The following is a 25,691-nucleotide window of genomic DNA, read 5'->3' as shown; positions in this document are numbered from 1 at the left end:
AGGCTGCAAACACACACAAGCACATTTGTGACTGGATTTCACCCCCAGAGTCACATCTCTGTGAGAGAGCGAAACGGAGAGCATGAGTCACCATTAAATATATTTTGTAATTTTTTGCAGAATGTGCAAGTTGAGGTATTGGTGAAGCTACCCAGTGCTCCAAAAAACAGTGTTGGTTTACCTAAAAGCTAACACTTTGTCTTTAAAAGGACCAACAATATGTGTTTTCTATGGACAAGAGAAACTTTCAGAGCTGATTTCTCTTCTTCCATTTTAAGATGTGAACACAGTCAAAAGGCCATATATTCATCAGTTATCACCATGTGTGAGGTATTATAGATTCTGTCTATCAGAATCTGTAATTAAGTAAAGATGCCCCGGGGCCTACTGGCAGCCTGTTTTATTGTAGCTAGTCACAGTTAACCTCAGCCTTTGTAGCGGTGCACTTACCCATTTGTTAACCACACACCTCAATAACAAGCCATTATTTAATCAGGACTGTAATGCGTTGTAATGTGTAGGCATCCACAAGGCCAGTGTTGTGTGATTTATCGCTTAATAAACATCATCCCATTAAATCATTACGTGGGTGAATGAGGTCTTTGTCCTCTCCTGTTCCCATTTAATGGTACTCTTACAGAGCTACTGTGCAGGACGCAGGGGCGGAATATGCATCCATGGGCCTCTGGGACAAAAAGCAAGACAGGCCCCCCTGCAAAAAGATTCAGGGTTTTAGGTCAGATTTTAGAGGCCCTACAGTATTGGGGGATTCAAGAACATTTGAAAATACAGTTGTTTAAAGTGTAATGTGAGAATGGACATGTAGAGGATTGGGCTTCAGGGCCCCCTTGACTCTTGGGCCCCTGTGCCTGGGCCCGGTAGGCTCGTGCAGTAATCCATCCCTGGCTGTATGGTGCTGTGTTGTTCTGTTTATCTGAATATGCTCTTGTATTATTATTGTTGGTTGATGAGATGTAATGACTCAATGGGTAGTGGAGACCTTTTTAACTGCTGTATGTTACACCAAAATGCATCTGTGTAGTACAGTAAATGCAAATGGTAATGGTTTTTGCATTGTGCAAGATAACGCACCGACTTGAACCTTCTATCATGTTTGTGCATCACGCCTTTTCATGTTAACTCGTGCTCTACAACGCCTGTGACAGGTCAAGTTTAGGCATGCTTTTGGTCAGGGCACAATTTCACAATGTCCCTTGCTTGTTTCACTGTTCTTGGTAAAGCAGCGGAAACGCAGCGGAAACGTTGCTTAAGGTTAGGCATGGTTTTGGTCAAGTTTGGGCAGCCATGGCCTAGTGGTTAGGGAGTTGGTCTTTCAATCTGATGGCTGTAGGTTCAAATCCCACCTGACCTCTACCCACACCTGCATCCACAGCTGAGGTGCCCTTGAGCAAGGTACCAAGTCCCACATTGCTCCAGGGACTGTAACCAATACCTTGAGATATAGTTAGTGTAAATCGCTCTGGATAACAGCGTCAGCTAAATGTAGTGTAATGTAATGTAATGTCGCAGCAGAGCATTTTTCGCGAGGAAATGTGTCGACACCTCCCCCTCAGGACTCCTGGAACTCTCTGCCAGTAGAGTTCTTCTGTCTGTCTGTCTGTCTGTCTGTCTGTCTGTCTGTCGAACTGTGTGTCTCCCTCTTCATGTCTACTCAGGAGTCAGGACTCCTGGGGTTCCCTGCATGTGGAGTTTGAGTTGTCTTTCTCCCTCTGTAACTGTCTCTCTCTGTACCTCCCTGTTCAGGACACCTGGATCTCCCTACATGTGGAGTTTGCTCTGTCTGTCTGTCTGTCTGTCGGTCGGTCTGTCTGTCTGTCTGTCTGTCTAACTCTTTCTTCCTCTCTCTCCCTCTCTCTCTCTCTCTCTCTCTCTCTCTCCTCAGGACTCCTGGGCTTCCCTGCGTGTAGTTTGACCCATTTGTCTGTCTGTCTGTCTGTCTGTCTGTCTGTCTGTCTGTCTGTCTGTCTGTCCGATTTGTCTGTCTGTCTGTCTCTCTGTCTGTCCGTTTTGTCTGTCTGTCTGTCTGTCTAACTCTCTCTCCCCCCCTCCCCCCTCCCCCTCCCTCCCCCCCACCCCCTCTCTCTCGTCAGGACTCCTGGGCTTCCCTGCGTGTGGAGTTCTCCCAGTTGAACGCGGCCCAGCTGCACCACATGTTGAGGGAGTACAGCCCCGGCCGCGGAGGCCCCCCCGCCTGGAGCCCCCCCTCCACAGACGCCCCCGCCGCCTTCACAACCGGTCAGGAGCCATTTCAGCTCTCTCATCCTATAGTCTTTAATCTCTATGGCCTTCACAACTGGCGGGGACCCATTTCATCTCAATGCTCCTGTAGTTTCATTAAATTACATTAGTCTTTAGTCTTTATGACCCCCTCACTCCTGGACAACCTAGTTGGACAATCTTGTTTCATCTCACAGATAAAGAGGTATATGGGCTGCTTTAATAGAAGGGTAGAGACCCTCCTGGACCCCCCCTTCCCTCTCCCCAGAGGCCCCTGCTGCCTTCAGAACCGGTCAGGGCCCATTGGGTCTCTCTCTCTTTGGTCCTCCTATGGTTTTTTAGACTTCATGGCCCGTTTTCATGGCCCATTTCAGCTCTCTGGTCCTATAGTTTTAGTCTTCAGTCTCTTTACGACCTTTTTCCAGGGTTCATTTAGTTCAACAGCTTTCATGTCTGTTTCATCTCACCGAAATAGGGGTGCACGGACCGGGTTGGCGGAGGGCTAGAGAGGAATCGATGAAGGGTGCTACTGTGGCAAGCATTTTTAGCATTTGATGTTTGCAAAGATTGTCATTTTAGTTTTTTAGTCTTTTGCCTTTACGACCTCTATGCTTTTATATCTGTGTCATCTTACTTCAACAGGCTGCACAATCAGGCTTGGTAGAGATCAAGAGTGGGGTAGAGGAAGTGTGCCACTGTGGCAAGCTGTCTGAACGTTTGATAGGATGGCTGTGAAGATTCTCCGGGTCCCTTTAGTTATTCAGCCGTGTAGTCTTCGGCATAGATTCTTTTCTGCAGCTACGACCTTACATTCTGATATTCTAACATCAGGCATGTTTTACAGAAGCTGTTTTGACTGCATTTAATATTGCGAAGCGATATTTCAACTTTAGGCATATGTTTTTTATTCCTTGAATCGGACAGGGCAGTGAGAAAGGGCAGGAAATGAGTGGGATCAGAAAATTACCTTGGGTCGGAACCGAACCCGGGTGCCTGGTGTAATGGTATGTCGTCGTGGCCCACTGAGCTACCATGCCCCAGGCGTAGGTTTCCTACGGCAGCTCCTTTGAGGCTACAGTACAGTATACTGTAATATGATAAAATCAGACTCAGGCTTCTTACTGTAGCTTGTTCAACTCCATATTGTTATATTCTAACATCAGGCACGTGTTTCTTACGGTAGCTGAAACTTTTGATCCTATATTGTGATACTCTAACATCAGGCATATGTTTCTAAGTAAGTAAGTCAGAACAGACAGCTTGCCACTAGATGTGCCTTTCCCTGTCCCCCATCTAACATGCCGTGTGTGTGTGTGTGTGTGTGTGTGTGTGTGTGTGTGTGTGTGTGTGTGTGTGTGTGTGTGTGTGTGTGTGTGTGTGTGTGTGTGTGTGTGTGTGTGTGTGTGTGTGTGTGTGTGTGTGTGTGCACCATATGATGTACCTCTCATTGTCCCCCATCTAAGTTTTCTGGTCACTCTGCAGGAAGTTGGATGCCGCACTTTGGAGATGCTGCGGCACACTATGAAGTCAGATTAGCTGGAACAGCTTAAACGCTCATTCTTTCCTTCTTTGAAACCTGAAACCTGAACGTGCTCTGATTTTTATCTTGAGGTTCCTACGGTCGGGACGTTGGGCCACTCCATCCACCCGAAAGCAGAATTGGTTAACTCACTCAAGACACTGCAGATGTGGGCAGGGCCGCCAGACAGCTTTGGTTGAGCCCAGAACAAAATCATTTGGGGGCCCCCCACCCAACAAATACAATGTAATGAGGGACCCATACTGGGGCCCCACTCTCCCTGGACAACTGGCCTCTTTTCCCCCCTCTCTGACTGCTTCCCTGTATGTATAGGGATCAGAGATGTTAGAGACAAAGTCATTGAAATAGATAGCACCAGATATTGATCGTGACCGTGCAGAATGGAACTCCTACAGATGCAGACATCTGGATGCATTAACAGTTGAGGGGGAAAAAGAACCGTTTTATGTTCTGTGAGGAGAGTGGCCAAAGCTGTGCTGTCGTGCTGACATGCACTGTGTCCTGCTGTCTCCTATCAGAGATGGCTGAATATGAAGGGGTTGCATCTCATGGTTCTCTCTTCTCTTCTCTTCTCTTCTCTTCTCTTCTCTTCTCTTCTCTTCTCTTCTCTTCTCTTCTCTTCTCTTCTCTTCTCTTCTCTTCTCTTCTCTTCTCTTCTCTTCTCTTCTCTTCTCTTCTCTTCTCGTATGTCCATGCTGCCCTGAAACTCATTGAAAGTCCCACATAATCATCGATCATGTTTCATTTGTGTAGCAGCTATCAACAAATCTCTCAGTATCAGCTCACTCTACCTGGTGAAAAAAATATGATCCCAGCGAAAATAGAGGTCCTATAAGCTTTTGATTGGAACAAGTGAACTTATGAAGCTTATTCTAAAGTGATGTCACATCCATTTTCATTTCCATTGAGCACATTGGTGTGCTGTATGGAATGCCATGTTGCTTCCACAGGAGAGGGGCGATTACAGTTGTTCTCAATTGGTTTTGTACATTTCTCACAACAGAATAATCATTCTCAAAACTTCTTGCTCAATTGTGACTTCCTGCTGTTACCTGTGCACATGGTAAAATATGTTTCTCGTAGTTTTCAGCATTTAGCAAATGCTTTCATCACCATGCAAATGGTTGTGTACAATTCTCAGTGTTTTTGTACATTATCAATTGATTTTGTCGTGTTCTGCAAAATGCTTTGTTATGATAATCCATGAAAGATCTCACTCCCCAAAACATTTACACAGTGACATAACATTTTGATGGCTCTGACACGTTCACAGACACGAAAACCTGGTTTTGAGAGATTGGCCAAGGGTTTTGAGCAAGAGATTGGGTTTTGCAGGTCATCCATGGTGTTTTGCCACTTGTTAAATCTTTTTTGGAAATGAATGTGATGTTTTGCGAAATGCGAGAGTAAGATTCGAGAAATGTACAAAACCAATTGAGAAATACTGTAATGAAGAAAGAAGGAAGGGAAGGAGAAATGGATTCAAAGGTGGATTTGGGGTCAGCCGTGGCCTAATTGGTTAGGGAGGTGGTCTTTAAGATCAGAGGGTTGCAGGTTTGAATCCCACCCTTACCTCTCCCTACACTTCGATTCACGGATGATCCATGGGTGTTGTTACTGAAAAACACTATAAAGAAGCCACCACAAATTTCATCCAACCAGCGCAGAGTTAGCTTGGACAAGTACAGAAGTCTACTGGTTGCTCAGTTAAGTTACCTGTGCTGTAAGGAAACAATGTTTCTTTTGTATTATTAGTTTACTTTTACTTTTGACATCTCTGCCTTCTTGGTTTTGGTTTCAGGAGACATCCTGGATAACCCCCTCCCCTGGTGCTGTCCATAGTTATAACTTATACTAATACTAATAAACCTTATAATTAATTAATGTAATGTTTTGGTTTTGGTTTCAGGAGACATCCTGAATAGCCACCCTTCCCTGGCAGCTGTCCATATTTATCTTATACTAATACTAATAAATTGGTTTTGGTTTCAGGAGACATCCTGGAGAGCCTTGATAACCACCCGCCCCTGGTGCTGCCCTGCACTGGCTTCCTCCTGGAGCTGGGGAGGCCCATCACTGACGCCAAGCTCTCAACACAGCTCCATAGGCTGCAGCAGTTCATCAACACCCTGCCCCACACTGGCGATGGAGCTGACGTAAATCCAGAGACTACGAAGGTAAGTGACAGTCGATAGTTGTTTCCATGAATATCTTGTTAAATGTCAGTCCTGTGTATGTCCAAGAGTGAATTGACCTGTCGACAAGCCCATCTGCAGTAAGAGCCTCCGTTTAAAACAGCAGGTCAATGTGCATGCTTTATGCATTTATGGTCATTTAGATGACAAATGTATGTACAGTATGTTTACGCGGAATAAGACAAATAGATCCACTGTTTCCCCTCTTGTCCCTTACAGGACACCGTAGCAGCAGTGCCCTTGGAGGCCAAGGTCACCAAGATGGAGTCTCTGCCCAGGGCCCAGCTGGAGGTGGGCCAGGCCGAGAAGGTGTTGCCCCATCACCACGGCGACAGCAACTCCTCCCCGATCACCGTGGCAATGACCACGACAATGGCGGCGACCATGACAACCACCACCACCACCAAGGCCACCACCAACAGCAACAGCGCCATCATCAGGACCAGGACGGACCTGGCGGCGTACGCATCCCTGCTGAACCAGAGGCTGAGCAGCTTGGAGAGGCAGAGCGCAGAGGGGGCCAACATAGGCCGGACCAGCAGCAGTGGCAGCAGCAGCAGCGGTGGAAGTGCCAGCAGCGGTGGTAGTGGTGGCAGTGGTGGCAGTGGCAGCAGTGGCAGCGAGAGTCTGGCCTTCTACCCAGCACGCTCTCACTACGGCCCCCATGGCCCTCCCAGCGTTCCATCCTCCCCGAAACTGAGGCAGCTCGTTCTGGCCGAGGTTGAAGCAGAGATCGAGCCGCACTTGAGGCAGATGGTTCTCGCTGAGATAGAGGCTGAAATTCCATCGTCGCCAGAACTGAGGCAGAAGGTTCTGGCCCAGGTAGAGGCAGATTTGCCGTCCTCACCACGACTCAGGCAAATGGTTCTGGCCGAAGTGGAGGCCGACTATGAGCCTCCTACATCGCCTCGACTCAGGCAGAAGGTTCTGGCCGAAATGGAAGCTGAATTTGATCCTCCTCCCTCGCCCCCACTCAGGCAGAAGGTTCTGACCAAGGTAGAGGCCGACTTCGAGCCTCCTACCTCACCGCAACTCAGGCAGATGGTTCTTGCTAAAGTGCAGGATGAGTTTGAGCCCCAGTTTTCACCACGACTGAGGAAGCTTGTTCTGGGAGATGTGGAGGCTGATGGTCTTCTGGATGAGTCAGACACAGAGACAGAGGCAGAGGATCCACGGCAGGGAGAGGAGAATGGTGCACGTTGCCAGAAGGCTGACCGCAGCCTCAATCACAACCATCACCTGGGCACTCACACAAGAGGTAATGGCATTTGAGCCAGAAGCTAGAGACATGCTCTGAATTTTAGTTAAGCACAGTGGTGGGCAACCTTTTTCTTCTGAGGGGCCACTTGAAATTTGTATAAAATACTCCAAGGGCTGTAGTACTATGAACACAAACCAGGATTTCCCCCTGCACTTTAGGCCTGTGTGTATATTGAAGATGGCCACCTTTACCAGCCAGCAACAGGTGCCACCTTCACTAGGTCCCCTGACAATATAACGTATTTGTATTGCAAATGTAATTTCCAAGATTTCTTTACAAAACATGTCATATTTCATGTGAATCTGCATAACATTAAATTTATATCGAGGGCCGGATAAGACGGCCTCAAGATCACTATACATACACTATACGTAAGTTAAATCAACTTTAGTCAAATGAAAGCAACTTGAAAACTTAATTCAGTTAAGTTGAGTCAACAAATAGGGTTTTTTCTTACAGTTAAATGTTCCCTTTCCCATTGCTGCGGCTGCTTCTCTCTCCTTTGAGAGCTGCAGCACATCTGTACAAACATCTGCATTCCTGTGTACTGCACTATACATGTGGAGCATACAAATGAATATGTCAGTGATTCTCAACCTTTTTTGAATAAATGCCGCCTTGACCTCATCAGTAGCCTACCAAACGTCTCCTTGACCTCATCATAAGCCTGCCAATGCCTGCCAAGCCTGCCAAATAAAGTGGACCAATGTTCCCCAATTGCAACTAAGCTCAGTGCACAGCGCTTTCAGCTGTATCATTCTCAACGCCGCCCTTGGGCTCCCCAACGCCCCCTGGTGGGCTGCAGAGCCCCCGTTGAGAATAGTGATGGGATTTTCGGCTCTTCTTTGAGATGCGGTTCTATTGGCTCTTCTTACTATGGAGAGCTGGCTCTTTCGGCTCCCAAACGGCTCCCTATATATATGTTTACATTATTAATAAATTAATAGTTTTAATTTTATTTTACAACATTTTGTTTCATTATTGACATTGTGAAGCACTTTGGGCAGTGCATGATGCGTAAAAGCCTTCATGAATAACACTTATTATAATGAGTCGTTAAATAATGACCGAACATACCCAAATACAAAGTAGGCCTATATTAAAAAGCTATTAATAGGCCTACATACTATGCATTTCTGATCGCTGTGAGTGTGTTTGTAACACCTGCGCTGTAACCACTGGCACCTTTAGAGGATATACACAATGAGAGGGAGGGGGAGAGAAGGACAAAAAAAAAAAAAACAAGAACAGCTCCCAAAAAAAATCCTAAAACGGCTCCCATAGCTGAGCCGGTTCCCGTATTTCACTTCAAAGAACCGGCTCCTAGAGCCGTTTCGTTCGCGACCGACACATCACTAGTTGAGAAAAACTAGAGTAAGTGAATGAGTGAATAAATGAATGAATGAATGCAGCAATTTACTGTAGATGCTCATCCAGATTCAGAGGATTCAGAGTTTCTCAAGGGGGTATTGGGAAGCCCTAAGAGCCCTAGCGTTTCTTCCAAATAGGTCGAGAACCACTGTGGTAACCATTTTCTCAAAGCATGTTTCCCTCCCTATTTTATATTTCCACTCCCGCCCATCTGGCCTTTGGATAGACAGCCAGGGAATGCAGGCAGGGCTGCTTGAAACAATGATGCGCGGCTTTGAGGTTTTCTTATTTATTTATTTATTAGTATGCTTGCCAGCGGCAAGCATACTATTGTTATTGTACCTGTTTCCTGTACACTTTTTATTCTACGAACCATTCGTTTTGAAGAACCGCTCAAGATAGAAAATCCGTTCAAAGACCGAAACGTTCGGCACGGTCAGACGACCAGGTTTTGTATTTTTCACGGGGGTACCTCGAACTCTCTAGCGCCACCAACAGGAAAACGGTAACTTTTGAACCGTAGGTCCAAATTTCAAAAACTTGGTATCCCTGGAATCCTTGGACTGAGACGAATCCAACGCACCCTATGACGTCATTTTCCGCCTGGATAGTTTTCCCGCCATTTTGAATTTTGTAAAAATTAATAAAAATGGCGCACCGCCCACAATTTTTGGCGGATCGTTCCGAAAATTTACACAGAGCATGTTCCGAACAACATACATCTACCCTAAAAGTTGCGGAACGATTGATCGAACCGTCTTTGAACAGGAATCAATCGAATTTGCCGGCGAAGACGCAAAACAGGAAGTGAGCTCATATCTCGGCAATCCCTACTTGTATCAGAACAAAAAATTATACACATTATCCTCACTATAGCCAGAGCCTACATACCGATTTTCGTGAAAATTGGAACATGGGGGGCGCCACAACTAGTGAAAATGTGTTTTTACCTCATGTTGAAGTCGCCAAACAGGAAGTTAGCTCATATCTCGGTAAAGACATGTCAGATCACAACTTAATTGGATACACATGATCGACATCACCCCTAGAGGTCAAATGACAAACTGGAGGATAATTGGCCACTGGGGGGCGCCACAATTGACCAAAATGTGTTTTGGCCATATTGAAGAGGCCAAACAGGAAGTTAGCTTATATTTCGGCAACGCCCATATATATTACAACCAAAATGGTATTCACATTATCCTGGGACCAAGCCGAATCCAACGCACCCTTTGACAAAATTTTGGACCTCGGAAAGTTTTCCTGCAATTTGAATGTTGTAAAAAACAATAAAAATGACGCCCCTCCCACATTTTTTTTGAGAGTGCCCTGAAAATTTTATCAGATCATGTTCAGACTGGGATACAGCTACCCTTAAAGTTACAAACTGATTTCTTGAACCGTCTTTGAACAGGAGCCAATCAAATTTGGCGGCGAAGACGCCAAACAGGAAGTGAGCTCATATCTCGGCAATGCCTACTCGTATCACAACAAAAATAAATACACATTATCTTCACTATAGTCAAAGGCTGCATACCAGTTTTTGTGAAATTTGGCCCCTGGGGGGCGCCACAATTAGCGAAACTGTGTTAGGTCAATATCAGCCCCATTTACACTATGAGCCAATGGCCTCAATGTATTGGCCCAGGAACTTAAGACAAGTAATTTAAAGCTATTTGGTGCTCTTACCTTAGCCCAAAGGGTGCAAAACAAAGATATGCAAGTGTACAATGTGGTGTCCAGGGGGTGGTACACCAAAAAAACATGTTTTTGACTTTTTGACTCTTATGGGGTGTTTGTGTTAGATTGTGTGTGTGTGTGGTGTGTCTGTGTGTGTGTGTGTGTGTGTGTGTGTGTGTGTGTGTGTGTGTGTGTGTGTGTGTGTGTGTGTGTGTGTGTGTGTGTGTGTGTGTGTGTGTGTGTGTGTGTGTGCTGAACATGGATGAAGAGCAATGCATGAAGGGCAACCTCCATGAAGGGCAACATGCATGAAGGGCAACGCATGCATGAGGGGCAGCGAATGCATGGAGGGCAAGCATACTCCAGCATTTTCTGTGAGGAAATGCAATCTAGTTTATTTTGCTTTCTTTTCTTTCTGCAACAGTTTTTGCTGACTGTCAAGAAACTCATTTCTCATTTCCTTGTGGTTTTTAGGCCCACTGTAGCTAGTCACAGCATGTGAATGGGCTCTTATTCCTCTCCAGGTGTTTTAAGTCTGGTTTTCTGATTTCTGTGACTTCTATATGGATACTGCATGAATGAATGGATAGGGTTTTTATTGTGTGTGTGTTTTTTTGCTCCCCTTTTTTGAAGGGGCAGTGAAGTCATTAATATCCATCAACAACGTTCATGCACAAACGCAATAGACGGTTCAAATTGCCGTGTTATCTTGCTTGCTTTCATGATGCCGTGCTGCTGGAGAAATCAGTGTTTCATCCATGACATCCATGTAATTTGAATGCTTCTTGTCCCCAGATACCAATGAGGTGCTTGAGGAAGAGGAGGAAGAGGAGCAGGAGGAGGGAGAAGAGCTGGAGGAGGAGGGGGATGGAGATGTGGGTGATGAAGATGATGGTGATGAGGAGGAAGAGGAGGAGGAGGAGGAGAGGGAGGTGTTTGCAGTGGAGCTCCAGAGGGGTCTGTGTGGTCTGGGCCTCGCCCTGGTGAATGGAAGAGTTGAGTGCACACCATTGAGTGATGATCTGTCACTCTCACACATGCACGCACACACACGCACAGAGACACAGGCACGCACACACAACACACGCACACACGCACACACACACACACACACACACACACACACACACACACACACACACACACACACACACACACACACACACACACACACACACACACACACACAACACACGCACACACGCACACACACACACACTTACAAGGACACAGGCACACACACACACACACACACACACACACACACACACACACACACACACACACACACACACACACACACACACACACACACACACACACACACACACACACACACACACACACACACATATCCCGAGCCCTCTGGAACATCATGCTGCTTTGATCTGAATCCTTCAACCCCCAGACATTTTCCACAGATCATATTTCAGACAGTTATTTTTTTAACAGGACTTTCTGACACCATTGTTTCAAAGCGGGAAGCTAAACTTTTCTCTTACTGTAAAGCCTCAAAAAAAAAATTCTTCTAAAATATTTGTGGAATATAGTTACTGTGAATTATGGTTAGTTTGGAATGGAAGCCCCTGCCATCCAATGGCTGCGCAGTACTGTTGCCAGGGAAGCTGACAGGGAGGGAGAACGGGGTCAGCTGTGCCGGGCCCAGGGAGAGGAGAGGCCCAGAATTGGGTTCTCATTACATTGCACTGTATGTATTGAGAGGAGGCCCTCCAATCAGATGACTTTGTCCCGGGCCGCTCCAAAGCTGACAAGCAGTCCTGTCTTTTGCTATTATAAGGAGCTGCTGTTGCATGTACTTCATTGTTACATTGCATGACATTACAGTGCTGATTTTGCTGACTTTATATCCATAGCAATTTGCTGTTACTTACAAGGTACATCATATGGTCCTGTGTATGTGTATACCTTACCTGTGTAGTGAACTTTAAAGGTGCACTGTAACATTTTTAGTAGTTTATTTCCAGAATTCATGCTGCCCATTCACAAATGTTACCTTTTTCATAACTACTTACCACCACCATCAAATTCTAAGTATTCATTGTGAATGGGATACATGAATAGGGGGATCTTCTCCATTCCCGCCATTTTGAATGTCCAGAAATAGTCATTTTAGCTGCATAACTTACTGTACTTTGGTCAGAGTTTATTACTTTGTAAATATTCATGAAAATATCCAAATTTGGCAATAGGCAGCATAGTTTCAATGAACAGCATAGCTGCAATACCTACTCTGACCACAATCCTACACAGTGCACCTTTAAAGTATTTAACACAACAATACTCCCCTATGATGAACACAATCAGTTAGCCAGGGCTCCACTATTCTTTATTAGACCAGTGAATGGCACAAGAGTGAATAAACATCGCCATCTAGTGGTATACTTGTTGTACTAGCTGGGTGACCCCATTGCGGATGGTGAGAGACGTGGAGATAACAGGTAGTTGGAATATAGTAGATATAAGATTACATTTGGATTAAATTATGGTTTTCTGTAACTACATTAAAATGGATAGCTGCTGCAATCGCATAGCTATCACTTTGTTGTAAGGATCGACCTATAATGCATTGACGTGTATTTTACAGATTGTTGTACACTGTATTCAATAGGCCGTCTGTTGCACGTTACAAACTAACTGATGTAAAAGGGACACTAAAGTCATGTGCTGCCTCATATAAATAAGTAAATCAGTGAATTGGTGAAAATATCTTCTGCCTTAAAGGTGCACTCTACAATATTTTTAGCAGTTTTTTTCCACAATTCACGTTGCCCATTCATAAATGTTACCATTTTCACGAATACTTACCACCACTAATAGACATTTTTAGCTGTTTATTATAATTAGGTCATAATAGTAAATATTAGTTTATTAATAAATATCATAAAGGGGCGCTGTGGCGCAGCGCGCTAAGCCCCCCACATTTGGGCTTGCATGCCCACCCACAGGGACCCCGGTTCGAGTCCGGCCGGGGTCATTTCCCGATCCTCCCCTGTCTCTCTGTCCCGTTCGCTTCCTGTCACCATCTTCGACTGTCCTGTCAAATAAAGGCATAAAAAAGCCCCTAAAAATACATTTAAAAAAAAATATATATATATATCATAAAACGATCAATTTTGGCAACAGGCAGTTTCAATGAGCAGCATAGTTGCAATGCCTACCCTACACTATGTGTGTGCGTATGTGCATGTGTATGTACAGTATATGTGTAGGGTAAGGAAGAACCGCACACTGATGAGTTCCCTTTTTAATCCAGTTTTATTTCTGTGGTGTTTCGCGCCACCACAGCCCTGTGTCTGTGCCTGAGGAAGGGCTGTTGTGGCCCAAAAAGTCGCGGAAATAAAACTGGATTAAAAAGGCAGCTCATTTCTGTGCGGTTCCTCTTTATCCTACATGGAATGTACATTTTGACCCTGCACCCGGCTAAAAGAAATTGGATGTGCGTGAGATCTGACTAGGATGTATGTGTATTGCCCCAGGAGACACCTCTGGATCTGGAGGGAATCTACATCCGGTCCATCCTACCCGGCTCCCCCGCAGAGATGAGCCAGAGGCTGTCTCCCGGCGACCGCATCATGGCAGTCAACGGGGTCAGCCTCGTAGGCATGGACTACCACGGGTGAGTGAGTGGGGCAGCCTTGTTTTGCATTATCATTTTTTTTAAATTTTACCCAGTCATGATATGTTTACACTTCAGTTTGGATAACATAATAGACTTTCAAGTTTAAGTTCAAGTTCAAGTTTAAGTTTATTTGTCCCCCAAGGGAGGAAATTAGGTTTGTCTTTACCTGCTACAAACCTAATTTCCCCCCTTTGGGGACAAATAAACTTAAACTTGAACTTGAACTTGAAAGTCTATTATGGCCTTCTTACAATAGAAGAAAAATCTGCAACAGTCTGTTTTTTTTTTGCATATCCACAAATTCAGATTACCCAAACATACCTACATCCCTTCTATACCATTTTTTTTCTTTTCGTGCCTTTATTTTGACAGGACTGTGAAGATGTGACATGGAAGTATCTGTGTGAGAGAGAAGGGGGGTATGTCTTACTTTGTATTTTACACTGTAAAACATTGCAGCCAGTTAAACATAAAAAAGTTGCCCCGCTGCGACTGCGACTGCAACTGCAACTGCAACTTAAGTTTGTGAGAAAGCCTCAAGTTGAGTTAAGCCTCGAGTTGAGTTAACGTACAAATCAAAGGCAGCAGGGAAACTTGTTTTTTTATGTTTAACTGGCTTGCATTGTTTTACAGTGTACAGAGGTCAAGGCAACGTGTAGTTAGTCCGCCTGGCCTGGCCATGGACTATAACAGGGGTGAGTGGGTGGGGCTGGAACATCCGTGGCAGCCCTGTCGCTGCATTTCTTGCCTATTGACTTAATAATAGTTTTTTTTTTTTCAAAAACTCGATATTACAAAAAATGACACATTGTCAAAGCAACGTTCACGATGATTTTGCAGACAATACATATCGCCCACCCGTAATGACCAAGTCGTAATGTATTACCATGTATTGTACCATGTATGTAATGTATTACCACTGTGAACTCACTGTCATAGTGGAAGTACTATGGTTGTTAAGGTTTTTCAATGACTAACTATTACAGTGTTCCACTGGTGAAACTGCACACATTAAGGGGCTACAAATATATTTAAAAAAATAATGTGATATTGCTCTTGACTAAACCTGTTCTGTGTCCTCTTTCTTTTTTGTGTATGATGTCTGTCGTGCTGGTCTCCCCAAGGGGTAGAGCTATCAAATGTCAACAGAAACAGAGTTCATGTCAACTCTTTAAGAGTTACGCAGTCTATTAACACTGGTATTTGTTTCTGTGTGCTTTCTCCAAGGGGTCGAGAGCTCATCCAGAAGTGTGGAGAGAAGCCGCGTTTCCTGGTGTCCAGATCCATGTGGGGTGCCAGAGGCAGACGCGGCAGACGCGGCATCCCCAATGAATCCACCAGCTGACCAAGACCATATACACCAGGGGCGGGCAATTGTTTTGACAGAAGAGCCACATGGGGATTAGAATATTAAACGAAGGACCAGATGTCGCAAGCAATTTCTCCGTATTAATAAGAAATAATGTGGGGCCCGCAGTGGCTCAATGAGCAAAGACGATCTATAAGAAAAGAAATCATTTACACTGATATGACATGTTGCCTATTTCAATCCTGCATTTTGTAAAGAAACGTTTTTAGTTGAATACAGTCACCTATGTATTTGGTTAATCTCAAGCCTGCAACACCACTGTGTTGCATTTTAAGAATGTTGGCTGACAGTGTCTTTTTGGATTTAAAAGTTGGCGTACTTGTTAAGGCTCTGCGGGCCACATGAAATGTCTCTGCAGGCCACATGTGGTCGCAGGCCTGAGTTTGCCCACCTCTGATATACACTGTATAACAGCCTCCAACGGAGATGGACATCGACATAGCAATTGTGCATTACACTATTTAAGAGTCAATTATGACAGCTTTATACACATGTACCGTACATAAGACAAAGGCAAAAAAAGTTAGACTTATTTTATTTTAAAAATGTATGGTCTTTTTAAATGGCTGATTTCATGATGTTGATGGCTGTGTAATCAATGTCTGAGAACAATTATTAATTATTAATCTGCAATAATGTTTTATGTGCTTGAAGGACACTAAGTGTTATATTGCTTTTGTCTGTCTGAACAAACCAGTGTTCTAGCTTGTGTGGTTAATACCCAACCGGCAGGGGTAAAGTCTTATGAAATGACCTTGACAAATGATTGCACTGTTACTTGATAGTGCCTCCTTCTTGCGTCTTTTTCTTCATTGGGAGTGTTGAATGAATGGCTCTTAAAAAGATTTAAGGGGGGGGTTAGGCAATTCATTGTCTCTGTTTACAATTTTTACATTAAAAGTTGCCTCCAAGTGTGTCAGAATAGACAGTCTGGCATTCTGACAATCCATGATCAATTTCTTAAATGTCTTAAATTTGTATTTGTAATCTCTCGTGTTGTTTTTGGTCATGTGTCTTTCAAATAAAGCCATTATGTAGGCCATTCATGTGAATCACCTGATTGCTCATTTGTTGACCAAATTGTCTAATTTGCCTATATGTTCTATTCAAAGGCACAACACATTTTTTGTGTGATGATGGTCATTCTGCATGGAGACACCAAGACGCCCCTTTACATTTCTGGTTTTAAACTTTTGTCATGTTAAGTCTTAAGTCTTAATTGATTTCATTTAGGTATATCAGGACTTCAGGTTACTTCAAACTTACTCACAAAGGAATTATGTAGCCCGAGGAATGAAGGCCTACTACTACAGTATATTGGCTTCTTTTGCGCACGCGTAAGATAAGACACTGCTACACAGCGCTCCATTCATAAGTAGACGTGTTGCCACAGTTAACTGACAGCTGGAGCAAGTACCGTGAGCTCTGCGAAATCATGACCGAAGCGGAGCTGTACTCGGTGTACAAGGGAGTGTTCGTTCCAAAAGTTCTTCACCCTCCGGAATGTCTGAAGTACTACGAGGAGTTCACCTTTCGTCCGGATGACATCCTAATCGTAACCTATCCCAAGTCAGGTATGTTGTCTGTCTTCTTACGATGTAGCTTACAACTTGTCTTTGTTATTCGATGGCAACACTCGCTCCAAGCTGTCATGTCGGCAACGCAAAGTTGGCTTTTCAGGGAGACTGCATTCCACTATTGCGCTCAACATTACAGGGCTGTTTCCGTGTTTTACGCAGCCTGCAGAAATGTTTTTGAAATGCCCCTACTCATTAGTTCAGACTGACAGTAGCACTTCATACGGGAAGGAATGTAGGGCACGCAACAATTCCCTGTCCATTCATGTTGGAATGTCAGATGTTATGCAAGTCTTAGTACAGTATGAACTTTGTTGAACGGAATTTTCCCATATGGGCTTGCCTGGCCCTGAGACCTCTGGTGATGGTGTTCGGGAGTTTGTCCTAAGAGAAAAGAAAAGTCGGTAAAAGTGTGTAACGCAATATTAGAAAATGAATATAAAAGCTTGGGCTTCCCTGTTGCTCAGGCACCACATGGATGCAGGAGATCGTTCCCGTCATCCAGAGCGAGGGAGACTTCACGCCCATAGACACCATCCCAAACTGGGACCGGGTACCATGGCTGGAGGAGCACAGGGCGAACATCCTCAACCTGGAGCAGAGGCCGTCTCCGCGCATCTTCGCCACCCACTTCCACTACAACATGATGCCAGAGTCCTATCGCAAGGTCAAACCAAGGGTATGTGGTGGTTAGTTGCTAAAATAATTCATGCATCAGCAATCAGTCTGACTCGTACAGAATGGTAGGCTGTTCATTAATGCAGCTTCTGAAAAAAGTGTTTGGGTGTTAAAATGTAATGGTTCTGCTACTTATGCATGAATGCCCAAATGCTCCTTTAGATAGCCAAATGATTAAAAAAGACAAAAAAAACCAAATGCTATATCGGTATGTCTACATTACACTTGTAGACCTATTGATTTCCTACATGACTGTAAAATGTGATTATCCCCTCAGGTTTTGTATGTCCTCCGAAACCCAAAGGACATCTTCACATCCTCGTACCACTACTATGGAATGGCGTCCTTCCTGGTGAACCCGGGAACCGTGGACGAGTTCTTGGAGAAGTTCATTGATGGGAAAAGTGAGGGAGTACATTTTACTGATATTGTACACACCATAATAAATGTTCACTTGTGACATTACATTGCATTACACTTAGCTGACTCTTTTATCCAAAGCAACTTACTGCTATTTAAAGGGTATAGTCCCTGGAACAATATGGGGTTGGGGGCCTTGCTCAAGGGCACCTCAGCCATGGTGTGCGGTAGGGAGTGGAAGGATGGGATTCAAACCAGCAACCCTCTGAGCTGAAGCTCATCTCCTTAACCAGTAGGCCAGGGCTGCAATAGTGTGCTTCATAGAGACCAAAACAATGTAACACACCGTCTGTTCAGTGCGATTGGTAGAGTATTTCAGACATGGCTATTTATTCATTTGAACAATGTTTAACCCTGAAGTGCATAGCCTCTGTTTCCAAAATGACAATGACCAAGGGACTTTGGTTATATAGAGGGTACATTAAACATTAATAAGAAATGAAAAGGCAGCAAAGGGAGCTTTATCAGACTAATATTGATACTACAGTTCATATGAAGTCACTGACTAACTACAGTTCATGTGAAGGCACTGACCTATTTCTCTCCTCTCACACAGTAATGTTTGGCTCCTGGTTTGACCATGTTAAGGGCTGGATCGGCGCCAAGGAGTCTGACAATATCTGTTCTATCTTTTATGAGGAAATGATAAGAGTAAGTTGATATATTTTTTGCCTTCATGCCATACAGTACAGTGCTGTAGGCATGCAATTTTGTTCTTGGGAGCTAGCGTTAACTTAGTCCACTTGGCTGGGTTTCTGTTGTCATATGTAGGACTGTCTGGATTTGGAAGTTGTGAATGAAATATCAAAGCAAACTGCAAAACGGCTAAATCTATAGTTGGTATATGTACAACATTTTAGGTGCAAACTTGGTGGCCACTAGGCCTACTTCAGGCAACCCTTGCATATGAGTGAAGGAGAAATAAAGTTGAAGTTAAAAACCCTTTATTGTAAACTGGGGCATACAGTAGTTTAAAAACGCATATCGGTTTCAACCTCACCGGGTCTTCGTCAGGGCGTGTCGCGTGTAGACTATGCCCCAGTTTACAATAAAGGGTTTTTAACTTAAAGAACTTAATTTCTCCTTCACTCATATGCAAGAGTTGCCTGAAGTTGGCCTAGTGGCCACCAAGTCTACAAAGAAGGGAGATTTGTCTATTTAACTTCAAGAGCACCAGCATATTTGGAAATTACTGGGGCATTTCCTTCCTCTAAATGTTTAGGTGTAAACTTAAAAAATAATTTCCTGCCTGGGTTTCATGCTCCCACCCCACCCCCTCCTATGCATCAAAATATCACACATTTACATATATCTACATTCACCAGGATCCCAGTTTTTCTAGTGCTGATGTAATGAAAGAAAACTTGAATCTTGAAAGTAGGAGGGAAAAATGGGGGTCAGTTTTATCATGCCATGATGATAACATTTAGCTTGCATCTTTTCCGCCTTGTCTTTTGATTTCCAACAGGATCTCCAGGGGTCCGTTAGTAAGCTCGCCTCCTTTCTAGGTAAATCTTTGAGCCAGGACATCGTGGCCAAGATAGCTGATCGCTGCGTCTTCAAAAGCATGAAACAGAACAAAATGTCCAACTACTCCCTGGTCCCCACTGAGTTCTTCGACCAACAGAAGTCTGCGTTTTTAAGGAAAGGTAAGAATATGAGGTTTACGTGCACACCTCTTTCGGTCAGGCGCCTGGACTGGGAGGTTCAGGAGGTCACTGGTGCAAGGACAACCTGTACACTGGTCCTCATTTGCAAAGTTTAATTGTAACTTGTCAGTGTACGGACTGTCCTCAAGATGCCTGATGATAGTGTGACTGAGACCTTCCAAATGAGGACAGTGTGATGATGTTACCAGGTGCAAAACCCCATGCATGGACTCATTAAAGGTGCACTATTTCAAAATATTTGTAGTAGTTTATTTCCAGGATCCATAATGCCCATTCACAAATGTTACCCTTTTCACAGATACTTACCACCACCATCAAATTCTAAGTATTCATTATGACTGGGAAAATTGCATTTTTCATACATGAAAAGGAGGATCTTCCCCATTTTGAATTTGAATTTGACATTTTTAACTGCAAAACGTACTGTACTTTGGTCATACTAGTTCATATTAGTTTATTATTTCGTAAATACAGTATATTAATGAAAAGATCAAATTTGGCAATAGGCAGCACAGTTTCAATGGGCAGTATACTTGCAATACCTACTGTGGCCACAGTGTACCTTTGTGTTCATTTGTACTGGTTACTGGTACTGGTGAGACAAAGTCGGCGAAGGTTATGTTTTGACCGCTGTGTGTATTTATTTGTGAATATGTTTGTTTGTTTGTTTGTACTTCGTATAACTCAGACAGAACTGAGCCGATTTTTTATGAAATTTAGTGGGATGATTGGTCATGACCCAAGGAACAATCGATTAGTTTTTGGGAGTGATTGGGTCAAAGGTCAAGGTCAAGGTCACAAAAAGGTCAAAAACGTAAATTGAGCCGATTTTTATGAAATTTAGTGGGATGATTGGTCATGACCCAAGGAACAATCGATTACTTTTTGGGAGTGATTGGGTCAAAGGTCAAGGTCAAGGTCACGAAAAGGTCAAAAACATTTTTCTTTGCCAAGCACTATATGCCAGAACAACGTGTGCATGCTGAATTGAATAAGAGGTCAAGAATGGGCCAAAAATGTAATATTACGATATTCCGGTCCGATTTAAATGAAACTAACACCAAAATTTGGAGAATGTTATGCCCCACACTCTGAAGATGGCCAGAAAAAAATAAGTGGCGTAGGCGAAGGTTTGCGCTCTACCGAGTGCCCGTTCTAGTTTATAAAAGGAAATGTATGTACAGCCAATGCAGTACTTTTGAGAAAGTGAGAGGCATTATTACATGTTATTAATGTGTTTGATGTTGTCTTCTTTTCAGGCACTTCGGGTGATTGGGTGAACACGATGAGTCCCGCCCAGTCAGAACGCTTCGACGCTGCATATAAGGAGAAAATGAAAGGTGTCAATTTCAAATTTGATTGGGACTGATTATGCCATGTTCATGCACAGTAAATTATACTGTGTTGTTTTAACACTTTGAGTGGAGGTACTGCTAAGACTGTGAGTGTAAATTGTACCCTTGTGTGTTGAGTTAACACTGAACAATTCAATGTGAGATTGACCCTTGTGTGACTACTTTCACAAGACCCTTGTGCTTGATGACTTGTGCCAGAGCTGCTTTTTAGGCATTTCAAATGTTTTAAGAGGACAATGTGCTTGAAAGATGTAACTCCAAAACTATTTGCTAAATGTCCTTTTAGATACAGTAATCCTCCAATAGCAAGTATTAATGTAGCTTACTTTAGTAACACAAACACATGAGTTTCTCATTGGTGCTTAACATTTTTTGGGGGCAAAATGAATTTACTTCTGTTTTACATTTCAAAAAACAAAATAGTAACATTAGCACTTAGGCCTACTATAACAGTGTTGGAACAAATGCAAATGTGAAAAATGTAAAAACATGTAAAAGACAATTGTATTGCCCGTGGTGATGAGCAACTACATGTATGTAAATTAAATTCTCTTGTTGAATGTGAAAATTCGCACATCATATCCTATTAAAAGTGTTTGTATGTTCTCATTAACACATTAAATGTTTATTTCCTAGCAGGCCCTAATGTGTTGAAGTTCTGGTGTTCATTTATTTCATATTGTGTCATATTGTTGTCCAAATATTCTTTCTGTAGTGACGAGTGACAGTTACACGATAGCCTTACAGGGATTTAGTAAATATCACTCTTGAAATGCAGTGAGGAACAGTGCGCTTATCAATTTCAGCTTCAATTCTCTCAAGGCTGAACTTTGGTTTAGTGGAGCTACTGACATATACCCAATTTGTCAGTTCTAAACAACCACTGCTTGTTACGCCTAAAACAAATTATGTCATTATGTAATTAAGCTCTCAAGATCCTCTTTAACGTACTGCACACACACCTCAGTAATTTTCATGCTGTGGTCACAAAACCCAAGTAAACACTTGGCAAGAGAACACGTTTCATAAAAGTTTGATGTGATGTCTGCTTTGTTGTTGAGTTTTTGTTGATTTGAACATCACATGTTGAGAGCAACCAAATTAAACCCGACTATGGATATACAAATGTGTGTGTGTAGTGACGGTTGAACTCCCCTTCTCTCAACGTCTTTATGGGACTATCAAAAACCCCTTGTTTCTCCAGCAACATTTCACAGACGGTTTTATCCAAAGTGACTTACAATCAAGGACATATAATCAGCATAATAGCATAACACAAATGCAGTTACAAAGTCCACAGGAAATATACAGATACAGTTTTTTTTAAATACATTAGCACAGTGTTAAGTAGAGTACACACACACACACACACACACACACACACACACACACACACACACACACACAATGGTTGAGCAAGAACTAAATGCTGCATGCGTTGTCGACCAGAGAGTCGTTTCAGCTGAAGTGGAGTCAGTCAGGAAGAAGTCCATGCGGAGTATGTGTGTAACAAGACAGTTCTCCTCTTCCTGAATTGAAAATCTTCCTGAATTGAAAAGAGCTGCTCTGTGCAACCCATTACAACAACCCATGAGTTGTGTCACTGCAATAAGAGCCATATACGTGTACTTTCTAATTGTTGTGTTCTAACACCTTCTAAGTGTTGCTGTCCCCAGCACCCCATATCTGATAGGAGAAAAAAAAAATAGCCTAGATGTTGCAAGCATCCCCTGTTGCAACTGTTGCAAACACAATTCTGTAGTAGCCTATGTAGTGATGTGTTACCCAATGACATACAAGCCATCTGTTCAGGTTATAGAGACAAATCCAGCATATTAGATTAAATCCAGTAGATTAAATCTCTCTCTCCCTCTCTCTCTCACTCTGAAGTTTTAATTTAAATGTGTGAAGAGTTCAGATGCAAAACCCCCTAAGTGCCTTTTCAGAAAATAATCTTAGTTCATTTTTATTTAATGCAAAGCTATCAAAATTGAATAGTTTTTTATTTTATTTATGGAATATAACTATTTATATGTATTATCAAGTACATGAATGTAAACCAAACCAAAAACGGGGTTCTCTAAAAATATAGAAGTGCAGAAAGGGAGTTCAGGGGTTTGCGTCTGAACTCTTCGTGTGCAATTGAGCAGCCTTTTGCTACGGAAAGTCACTTCATTTTTGTGGATGGTCACAAATGGTTGCATAATGCATATTGTAAAAACAAAACAGCTCAAGTTATAATCAGAATAATCAGCTTTGCAGAAAAAAACGCATCAATGGCAGTCATAACAAAATAATCCAAAAAAATTGTGTAACCTACATCAGAGGTGGAAAGAGTAGGCTACAGAAGTAAAAGTAGGCTCAAGTAAAAGTATCTTTACTTTGCCTAAATCCTACTCGAGTAAAAGTAAAAGTACCTATCTAAAAATCTACTCAAGTAAAAGTAAAAAGTACTTCACTTAAAAATGTAATTTGAGTAAAAGTACTTAGTTACTTTTAATTAGCTTTCATCTGGATAATTTAATGTTTCTTTTTCTTGAATATCGTCCTCCACAACCTCTATCTCTTGCTTGGCACCAGCCATCATCCAATACATTGATCCAAGATAGTACAATAGTGGAAATGCTGTGTGCCATCCTGCATAATCGTTCATTTCCGACAGATTGTGGCATTATTTTGCATGGCATTTTGTCTATTTATTTTTTTTTACTCAGTAGGCCTACTCAGGCCAGGTTCCAGTGAAATTGAGTTAAGTAGCCTACTTGGGTCAAAATGTAGGCCTACTCAAGTAGGCTACAAGTAAAAGTATTCATTTTAAAAACTACTTAAAAAGTACAAAGTACTCATAAAAGCTACTCAAGTGCAATACTTGAGTAAATGTAATTAGTTAGCCTACTTTCCACCCCTGAGCCTACTCAATATAATTTGCTGGGAAGCCCCTTATTTGATGCCATGCATGCCATGTTTCCGGCACCATGCATGGGCAGGTCTGGGCAGCTAGGAAAATAAATGTCTCTTACTGTACTAGGCATATAGTCTGGTCAATATAGGGGGTCCACGCGCACCCCCCGTAATTGTTGTTGCCACCCATTTTTTTAGACTCCTTAATATGTTTAGTTAACAATAAAAGATGTTAGCATGGCTGCAAATTGTGACTGTTTTTCAGAGGTCATCTTGGAAACTGTGCAATAGCGATTTTTTCAAATCTGATATTTGACTATTCACATAACTTTTGAACCAAACATGGTACAAAGACAAATGAGACCACTTTTCCACATAATTCTTGCATGGGGAATGGATTGGAAGGGTCATTAGGTTCATAAAAACATGTTTTGACTACTTTGTAGGACAAAAATTACTAAAATGTATCAAATATTCTACACATTCGGTTAGGAACTAGTTTGTAAGTTTTGAAAAATAGTGCAAAGATGACAGTAATTGCAAGCATTTATGACTTAATACATTCCTTGACTTCAGGTGACTACCATACATGCTGTCATTAACATCAAAACATCCCTGCAACCTTTTAAGGCTATGCTTAGTCATGGTTGATGCGAAAAGCACAAAATATTAGCAATCTGATGCATTGAGATGCATTGATGACTTGACCCTCCCAAAACTTCTAGCAGATTTTTCAGTGGTTTACAATAGTATCAGATGTACGTAGAACATAAATATATAAAAGTTGACCAAACTCTGACTTTTAAAAAAGGTCTCAATTTCAAGATGGCCGCCAACAGACCCTTTGCATGATCATGGCCCAAAAATTACCTTAAAATGACTAGGAATAGTGATATTTGATAAATGTTTTGACCATGTCATATTATAAATATTATATCTGCTTGATGGGTAAGTTATATGTACAATTTCATATGGAAGAAGTTCACTAGAATTGTGTGGTTTTGCAATATTAGCCTGAAAAAATCATGTGTAAACACTAACCTTTTTTGTGTGTGTTTGTCTTTTTTTAAAATTGCATTAGCCTTTTGTTGTTCATAATGTGTGTACATTTTGAAATGTATCTCATTTATAGCTTGATTTTTGTGATGATGAATAATAGAAAGCCAGAAAGCCAAAAACAAAAGACCAATTTTGTGTTTCAAACATGTGAAGACAAGGCAGGACACGTATGGAATTGCAAAACAGGACAGCATGTGCAAAGGCACAACAAATAATATATCTAACATTTCCAAACCTACCTTAAGTGCAGAGGCACAAAAAATAAGATCATGTCAAACTTCTGCAGTGACCACAAAGAAATACTAGACCACAGTAAATTGTCAGTGACAGTAATAAAAGCAGTACATCTATGTTATGGCATAGAGAACAGAGAGGGTCTAGTGCACATGAACAATTCTGTGTCCCTCAGCACTGCCCAGAGCACGGAGGAGATGCCAGGAGATATGCCAGTAAACCAGGGAACATGGAAGAGACCATAGGATGGTTTAATATCTCCTCTGTGTGCCAAGTGGCACAGGAAGACCACTGCCAGAGCTCTGCAAAATGAGCTTTACAGGCAATTAATGTAGGCCTGTATGCTGCTGTTCAAATGGTCAGAAACAGATTTCATTATGAGGGTATAAGGGCCTGGTATTGTGACTAGGGTGCGCATCTCCGTGACGCGCAAAAGGAGGACATATTTTCGGACGGGGAAAAATGTTGTTTCTTAGATGCAATTTCATGCATTTGAATGCATC

General features: G+C 42.6%; 2 protein-coding genes across 3 annotated transcripts in view; both read left to right on the top strand.

The window, feature by feature from the left end:
- radil2b (Ras association and DIL domains 2b) overlaps positions 1–16,145 on the top strand; it is an 80,232-nt gene extending 64,087 nt beyond the window's left edge. For both annotated transcript variants that reach the window (XM_063221800.1, XM_063221799.1), the window contains exons 13-18: positions 2,112–2,256; positions 5,771–5,955; positions 6,193–7,231; positions 11,081–11,280; positions 13,783–13,922; positions 15,153–16,145. In XM_063221800.1, the coding sequence (XP_063077870.1) occupies positions 2,112–2,256; positions 5,771–5,955; positions 6,193–7,231; positions 11,081–11,280; positions 13,783–13,922; positions 15,153–15,270 (1,827 nt within the window). In that variant the 3' untranslated portion in view covers positions 15,271–16,145. The remainder of the gene's footprint in view (positions 1–2,111; positions 2,257–5,770; positions 5,956–6,192; positions 7,232–11,080; positions 11,281–13,782; positions 13,923–15,152) is intronic.
- Positions 16,146–16,687: 542 nt separating this feature from the next.
- On the top strand, positions 16,688–21,632 carry LOC134467263 (sulfotransferase 2B1-like). Its single transcript, XM_063221162.1, has 6 exons — positions 16,688–16,868; positions 17,339–17,550; positions 17,827–17,953; positions 18,526–18,620; positions 19,438–19,618; positions 20,899–21,632. Exons 1-6 carry the CDS (start codon positions 16,730–16,732, stop codon positions 21,006–21,008), a joined length of 864 nt encoding a protein of 287 aa, XP_063077232.1. The 5' UTR covers positions 16,688–16,729; the 3' UTR covers positions 21,009–21,632.
- The last annotated feature ends 4,059 nt before the right edge of the window (positions 21,633–25,691 follow it).

This window comes from Engraulis encrasicolus, chromosome 17 (assembly GCF_034702125.1).
Source record: "Engraulis encrasicolus isolate BLACKSEA-1 chromosome 17, IST_EnEncr_1.0, whole genome shotgun sequence".
Lineage (NCBI taxonomy): Eukaryota > Metazoa > Chordata > Actinopteri > Clupeiformes > Engraulidae > Engraulis > Engraulis encrasicolus.
Note: the sequence above shows the minus strand (reverse complement) of the source record. Positions and strands in the feature narration are given on the sequence as shown.

Bases quoted from the DNA above. Each gene is read 5' to 3' on its own strand.
- LOC134467263 (XM_063221162.1), top strand. From the start codon at position 16,730: ATGACCGAAGCGGAGCTGTACTCGGTGTACAAGGGAGTGTTCGTTCCA. The intron at 18,621-19,437 runs GTAAGTTGATAT...GATTTCCAACAG, and splicing joins TTTATGAGGAAATGATAAGA to GATCTCCAGGGGTCCGTTAG. The intron at 19,619-20,898 runs GTAAGAATATGA...TCTTCTTTTCAG, and splicing joins GTCTGCGTTTTTAAGGAAAG to GCACTTCGGGTGATTGGGTG.